The 8,235-nt window shown below is 35.6% G+C and overlaps 1 protein-coding gene across 2 annotated transcripts in view; it reads left to right on the plus strand.

The window, feature by feature from the left end:
- PCDH11X (protocadherin 11 X-linked) overlaps window positions 1-7,414 on the plus strand; it is a 955,366-nt gene extending 947,952 nt beyond the window's left edge. Inside the window, exon 7 of one of the 2 annotated variants that reach the window (XM_075538649.1) lies at window positions 6,459-7,414. In XM_075538649.1, coding sequence (XP_075394764.1) covers window positions 6,459-7,090 — 632 coding nt within the window. In that variant the 3' untranslated portion in view covers window positions 7,091-7,414. The remainder of the gene's footprint in view (window positions 1-6,458) is intronic. The other variant, XM_075538648.1, reaches the window with a different exon arrangement.
- Window positions 7,415-8,235: the final 821 nt, after the last annotated feature.

Consider the following 8,235-nt stretch of genomic DNA (forward strand, 5'->3'; position numbering starts at 1 on the left):
AACTAAAGTTAATGCTATCTATCCAATGCAATTTTCTGAATCAACCCCTGAATAATACAGGAACAGGCCTAAAATTCGTGCTGCCAGGATTTTTTGTTGTTGTTGTTATTGCACTGCGTTCTCTTTAAAGTTGCTTTGTTTCTAATTTGGTATTGCTGAAAAGTTCTAAAATATCATTTTTATATAGTTGGTTTATATTTTTGTTTAAGTCTTCTACATGCTTACTGATTTTCTATTTGTTGTATGAATTACTGAAGAGTGTTGAAATTTCAAAGTATATTTGATAATATATTTATTTATTCTTTCACTTCTGAGATGTTATGCTTTTTGTGCCTTGAAGATCTATTGTTAGGTATATATGTGTTTTCTTTGAGCATCACCCTTTTTATCATTACGTATTGTCCTTCTTTATAACTCATACGTCCCTTATTCTGAAATTACTTTTATGTTGATGTGTCTATTTTACCTATCTTTACTAGCTTTTTTATGGTAAAATTAATAACATTTGGTATAAATTAGTATTGGAAAACTTTAGAGAAACTTTATTAAAGAGATTTTAAAGCCTTAGAGTTAATAGTTAAGTATTTCGATCTGTGGTTTATTATTCTACTAACCTTTGGTTTATCATAGTTTTAGGAAAATTAGAAGTCTAGTAAATGATTAACATTCAGATAATTATAGCTATGTTTCACTCTTGCAATTAAATAATGTATCTTAAAGTTCAATATACAACATTTCTGATTTAATCTAACTTAATTTTAGTTAAGAATTTAGTTAGTTGTAATTGGTTAGCTTTATGATCTTATTAGATTTACCATTAGTTTTTTATTTTTCTCCCCCCCATTAATTAGAAATTCTATTTTACATGTTGTGTTGGTATAGATAATTGTTCATACTTTCAGTTTATGTCAACAAACAAAATTAAGGTTATTTAGAATTTGGAGAGTAGAACAAAGTAGCTTATCTATAAAAATGATGCCTCCTCCATCTTCTCCCATTTATTTATGTTTCTACAGGAATGACATCTTGAAAAATAAAGCACCAACTGTAAAAAAATGGGAAGTTTTTGATGTATTTACATGAAAGTCACTTTTAAAAATCACTGCAATATAATAGAAATACCAATTAAACAAAAATAGCAAAATAGCAAATGGTTACTTCTCAGCATAAATTCTATATAGGTCTGTACATTTATGAAGGTGGTGGTTGTGGTTGTTGCCATTATTAAATTCCATCCAATCTGTTTCAATCCATCGAGAACCCAATGCATTACAGAAAAAAGGAAAAAAAAAAGCAAACAAAACAAAAAAACCCTCACTACCCAGTCCTGCACCATTTTCACAATTGTTCATACAGGCGTTACCCCACACAGGGAATTTTTCCCCAAAGCAACGTATTTACTTTTTTTTTTTTTAACAAAATAACCTTATCGCCTTCAAAGTACTCTCCATTACACTTAATAATTTTGTCTAATCTGTAATTCCATTCTTAGAAACATTTCTGACAGCACCTCCCTCATTTTTCCTTCACCTCTTCTACATTGTCAAAACTCTGTCTTTTCATGTCCTTCCTTATTCATGGAATCAAGAAGTTGCACAGAGCAAGATCAGGTGATTAAGGTGTGTGGGGAAAGAGTGGCATGCTGTTTTTTTCTCCGAAAGGTGCATTACCATGGTGGCAAAACCAGCCCCCCTCCGCATCTGTCACAAACCAGGCCATTTTTGTCATGACCCTCTAAATAGAAAGCTTGACGAACACTCTGACCTGGTGGGACAATCTCCAAATGCACTATCCCCCTCACATCAAAAAAAATAAATGAGCATCATCTTGATCTCTGATTTCACTTGATGAGACTTTGGGGAGCAAGGTGACAATGGCGTCTTCAACTGGGTTGATTGATATTTGCCTTTGAGGTTATTAGAATAGCACCATGTCTCCTCACTAGTAATGACCTTTGAAAAAAGCATTCTAGGTTGCTTCGAAATGGTTCTTACAAAACACAGCATGTTTCCACTTGAAGCTCTTTTTTTTGTCAGACAGAACCGGAGGCACACATTTTGCAGTGACTCTTCCCATTCCCAAATTTCTGTTAAAATTTGCCAGACCGAGCCACAAGATAATCCAGACAACTTCCCAATCTCTTCAATGACCCTTCATCTGTCTTCAAGCACAAATGCATGAATTTTGTTGACATTTTCATGTTTAAGAAGTTGACAGACATCCAGAATGAGGTTTTCCATCAATCAGCCAAACAACCTTTCACCTTTTTTGAAAGGAGCAAACCACTCACACACTTGAATTTTTCCCATGGCACTATTCTTGTAAGGTGTGTTCAGCACAACCGTGTCTGCATTGTTTCTGAGCAGGAAAAAAAATTCACAGCTTTAAGCTGCTCTTTGAAATTGGCCATCACAAAAAATGAGATTCCAGTGAATCTAATTTTATGAAAAAAATTCACTGTGACCAGAGAGAACCTTCCCAGGTGACACCACTGTGTGCACTAACTTGGAGCCAGTTGCTGGATGCTCGCCTCATGGGAACAGTGCATACTACAAAGATCCACCCCGTGGGGCTTTTCCTGTGTGTGTACTTTGCTTTGTTTGTTTTGTTTACTACCCCTCATATGTTTGAGCTCCTTGTTGCAGCCACAGTGTTAATCCATCTCATTAAGGGCTTTCCTCTTTTGCCCTTCCCCTCTACTTTACTAAGCCTGATGTCCTTCTCAGGGAGTGGTCTTTCCTGAAAACATGTCCATAGTATGGAAGATGAAATCTCATCATCCTTGCTTCTTGGGAGCACTTTGGCCATACTTCTTCCAAGACAGATTTGTTTGTTCTTTTGGAAGTCCAGGGTACTTTCAGTAGTCTTCTCCAGCACCACAATTCTAATGCATAGATACTTCTTCAATCTTCCTTATTCAGGGTTCAACATTCATATGCATATTAGGCTATTAAAAATACCTTTGCTTGAGTCAGGTATACCTTAGTCCTCAAAGTGACATCCTTGCTCTCCAATACTTTATAGATATTTCGTATAGCAGATATATTCAATGTAATTCATCCTTTGATTTTTTGGTTACTGTTTTTATGACAATTGGTTGGGGAACCAAGCAAGATGACATTATCGATATCTTCAATCTTTTGTCCATTTGTCATGCTATCATCTATTCATCCAGTTGTGAGGATGTTGGTTTTTGTTGCATTGAGTTGTCATTCGCATTGAATCTTCATATTGATCTTCATAAAGAATTGTTTTATGCCTTTTTCACTTTCAGTAAGCAATGTCATGTCATCTGCCTATGATGGGCTGTTAATAAATCTTCCTCCATCTTGATACCAAATTCTTCCTCATATGGTCCAGCTTCTAGGATTATTTGTTCAGCATATAGATTGGATAAATACAGTGAAAGGATACAGCCCTGATACTATCTAATACTCATTTTAAACCATGCCATTTTCTCTGGTTCTTTTAGAATGTTCACTGTCCATGTACAACGAAGTGTTCTAACACTCGTATCCTTCTCAATGCTATAATAATTTTCAGCCACACAGCCAAATGCCTTTGAATAGTGACTAAAACACGAGTAAGTGTGTTCCTATTTTTTTTCTGCTTTGAGCCAAGATCCATTTTATGTTAGCAATGATATGCTTTATTGCACACTATCTTCTGAATTTGGCTTGAATTTCTGGCAAATCCCTGTCAATACACTGCTGTGATCTTTGTTGAATGATAGTCAGCAAAAGTTTACTTGCATATGTTGTTTGTGATATTGTTCATTAGTTTCCACATGTTGAATGTTGGTTCATAATTTTTTGGAATGGGTACAAATATGGATCTCTTCCAGTAGCTGTTGTCTGAATTTCTTGTCATAGGTAAATGGGTACTTCCAGTGCTATATCAGTTGGTTGAACCATTTTGATTGGTATTCCAACAATTCCTTAACCCCATTTTTGAGTAATGCCTTCAATGTAGCTTGAGCGCCTTCCTTTAGTACTATTGGTTCTTGATCATGTTGAAATGGATGAATATCAATCAGTTATTTTGGTACAGTGATTCTGTATTATTTCCATCTTCTTTTGATGCTTCCTGCATTATCCAATATTTTGCCTCTGGACTCCTTCAATATTGAAACTCAAGGTTTGATTTTTTTTGTCTTTTAAGTTATTTTAGCTTAATAGATCCTGAGCCTATACTTTCTTTTTGATGTTCACACTTCAGGTCTTTGCACATGTTTCAAAATTTCTTTGCAAGCTGCCCGTTGGAATTTTTTTATCCAGCTCTTTTCTTTCATATTTTCCTTAGCTCCTCTGGGATTATGAGTATATTTCAGAGGTTCTTCTGACATACACTTTGACCTTTTCTTTATTTCCTTTCTTTTTAACAACCTTTTTACTTTCTTCTTGAATTATGTTGTTTATGTGCTGCCACAGTTCATCCGGTCTTTTGTTATTAGTATTCAATGAGTCAAATCTTTTCTTGAGACGTTTTCAAAATTCAGGTGGGATATATTCTAAGTAGTATTGGGGCTCTCATGGATTGTTTTACTTTTCTTCCACTTTAACTTATATATTTAAATTACAATTTGATGGTCTGTTTAACAGTCAACCCCTGAACTCTTTTTCCCTGATGATATTTTACTTCTTCATGGTCTAATCTCACAGATGAAGTTCATTTGATTTCTATGTATTCCATCTGAATAATTCCATGTGTATAGTCCCCATTTATATGGTTCACTAAAGATATTTGTAATGAAATCGTGGATTTTGCCATGTTCCAGCCTGTGATCTCCAGCTTGGTTTCTATCAACAAGGCCCTATTTTCAAACTGCTGTCCTTGCTTCTCCGTTTCCAACTTTTGCATTCCAATCGCCAATAATTCGCAGTGCATCTTGATTGCATGTTTGATCCGTTTCATATAAAATATGTTGGTAGAATTCTTTAATTTTTATATCACTAGTTTTAGTGGTTGGTATGTAAATGTGAATAATTGTTATACTGGCTGGATTTTTTTGGATGCACATAAATCTTATCCTATCACAGACAACATTGTACTTCAAAATAGATCTTGAAATGTCCTTTAAGACAATGAATGTAATGACATTCCCTGTGAATTTGTCATGACCAGCATAGTAAACCATATGATTACCTGAGTCAAATTGGCCAACATGAGTACAATTTAACACATTAATGAATTGATCTTTTGGGTTTTCCATTTCCTTTTTTCACTACTTCCAATTTTCTTAGATTCATATTTTATTTATAAAAAGGTTACAATCTTTAATATATGTTTGCAACTGTGTTTTCTCATTTTGATATGTGCCCCATCAGCAAATGAAGATCTCAAATGCTGTACTCTATCTCAGCCCTTATGATCTTCTCTATTTTGAGAAGACCGCTCTTTTTATACAAAATTTCAGCATCTTTCAACCTGAAGAGCTCATCTCCTGGCACTTTATCTGGCAATGTTCTTGCTGGTATTCGTGAGGATTTCTGTATCTGACAATGTTCCACTGCTATTCAAAGTTTTCTAGTGACTTCTTCCTCAGAAGCGGACCGCCTATTTCTTCTTCATAGCCTGCTTTTAATCTGGAAGCTCTGCTGAGTTCACTTTGGTCGACCCCAATGGCATTGGAAATAGTGATGCCATAGATTCTAGCATCGCAGCAGTACTTGTCACCATTGCACAAGTCGACAGATACCTGGTGGAAAGTGGGATTTTCATATCTGTAAACAACTCCTAAAGAAGTGCATGCTCCAAATTTGTATGATGTCAAAATGGCATTTTTTTTATATCCTGGAGAGACTCAAATAGTGCTCATTTTCAATGGTCTTTGAGTATAGGGGAGAATAATTAAGCCTAAGGGAGAAAAGTTGTAGAGTAGATGAGATAAGAATCCAAAGAAAATCTTTTAGAATAGCCCTTGCTATCCTAGAAAAAGAAGCAAGTGTACTGTTGTTAGCAGGATGGGGAGGGCGGGGGATAAGGGCATCCATGGTGTGTCCTTTCCTAGCCCTTTTCTCACCGAATTTAGTTTGAAATGTTCTCAGAAATTCTTCATAGGAAGTCCCCATGATCATTTTGTGACTTTTGAAGAAATTTATCAAGATGACCTGAGAATCTCCAAAACGCAGTTGGAATAACTCTCTGAGCTGATCTTCCTGCCTTAAACTGAACTGGCTCATTTTGAAGTCACTCTAACAAGATGAAGACAAGCGTGTTACTGAAGCTGTCTTCACTATTCTCTGCTGACAGAGACATGTTTAAACATGCTTGTTTGAAATAAGTACATGTATGCATATTTACTGGTACCCTGGTAGCAATGTCTTTTATCTTAACCTCATTGATAAAACATCAACTTTTACTCTAACAATATGCTTTGTTTTAAGTAGCTGCTCATGATTCACATAACATTATATCTTTGACATGACATGTTATTATTCATTTCCCTTCCCCAACAGCTGCGGAAGTGACTGTTCAACCCACTGTGGAAGAGGCCTCTGACAACTGCACTCAAGAATGTCTCATCCTAGGCCATTCTGATGCCTGCTGGATGCCAGTTTCTCTGACTCCTTGCAGCCCTTCAGGAGTACCAGCTTCTAGCCTGCACCACAGCCCACCTCGGACACAGACCTCTACTCACCGCCGCAGCCCTCCAGTGACACAGACTATTGCTTTATGCCACAGTCCTCCAGCAACCCAGGCTATTGCCCTGTGCCACAACCTTCCACCAGCACCGACCTCTGCTCTTCGCCACAGTCCTCCTCTAGCACAGGCTACTGCACTTTGTCACAGCCCACCCTCAGCACAGTCCTCAGGCCTGTGCTGCAACCCTCCCTTGACACAGGCTGCTACAATCTGCTCTTCTCTGCCACAAGTCGCTGCCCTCCATCTCAACCCTGCACAGCCACCAATGGGTTTGCAGCAAGGTTGGGTGCAAGGTTCTAGACCTGATGGACTGCATCCTTTTAATCAAGGAATTGATCCCAATGATGATTCAATTAAAGTCATTCCTCTTACTACCTTCATTCCAGGCCAACGCACCAGACCTTCTAGGGGCGATTCTCCCATCATGGAAGACCATCCCTTATAAAGCTAAAGCACCTATTTCCCATGATCAGACTCAATGTATATAGTAAATTAAAAAAATTTCAATGAATATTCCAAATTATTAACATTGTAAATATCTTTGTAAATAGGAACAAAAACCAGAATCAAGTCTAGAGCTGGGCCCTTAGTCAAATTTTTCTTTAATTAAAATTAGTTTAATTTGATATGTATATCTTAAAAAATGAAAAGAAAACAAATTGAAATATCAATACCCCCTTGTACAGAATGGTTTATCATGTCAGGTAAAATATAGATGATTACTGATGCACTGTAAATATTTTTGTCAACATGTGCAATATTATTATTTTAATTCTGATTTTTGTGAAACCAGTATATAGTGAATGTAAGATTAGAATGAATTTCATATCTGATTTTCCAAGTTAACCTAATTTTTTATTCATATATTGATAGCAACAATTTTGTTTTTTCTTAGTATTTTTTGTCTCTAACTATTTTTATTAGTGTTTCTACCTTCAAAAATGTACAATAGGAAGTGTAAATATCCCTTATATTTTTGTCTTTGTCTTTTTAAAAATTATTTTCTACATTTACTTACTAATGTGTTGTTCATGTACTTTGTATATATTTCCTGTAAAAACAAACATGAAAAGTATATAAGCTGTACAGATCTAGGTGCATAACCTATTCCTCTACTCTTTAGTAGAGTTCGAGACACTAAAGTGCAATAACCATATATGCCCAAATGAAGCAGTTATTTGCAAAAGAGGGCTTTTTTGTTGTTTTTTTTTCATGTAATTTTGTAGTTTAACATAACGTGCATCAGAAATCATTTTAAGCTGCCATTTTAAGCCAACAGTCATTATTAATTTGGTCTTTATCTTATAAAATATTTATTAATTGGTGTAACTGCCTAGAAAATCACAAATGAGCTACAGCTATAGACTACTGTTTTCGGATGACTATCAAGGAAATCTAAACATTCATTTGACAGCTCAATAGGCTTTTACTGAAATATTTTGAGTTTTAAAAAGTAAATAAATAACTGCAACTGTAGATAAAACCATGAACCAAATCTATAAGACTAAGGGATTTTTGTCAATCTAGCTCAGCTTACTGAAAATGAACACTGATAACAAGATGAAAGCCAAGAAGGAACTTAATAACACA

This window comes from Tenrec ecaudatus, chromosome X (assembly GCF_050624435.1).
Source record: "Tenrec ecaudatus isolate mTenEca1 chromosome X, mTenEca1.hap1, whole genome shotgun sequence".
NCBI lineage: Eukaryota > Metazoa > Chordata > Mammalia > Afrosoricida > Tenrecidae > Tenrec > Tenrec ecaudatus.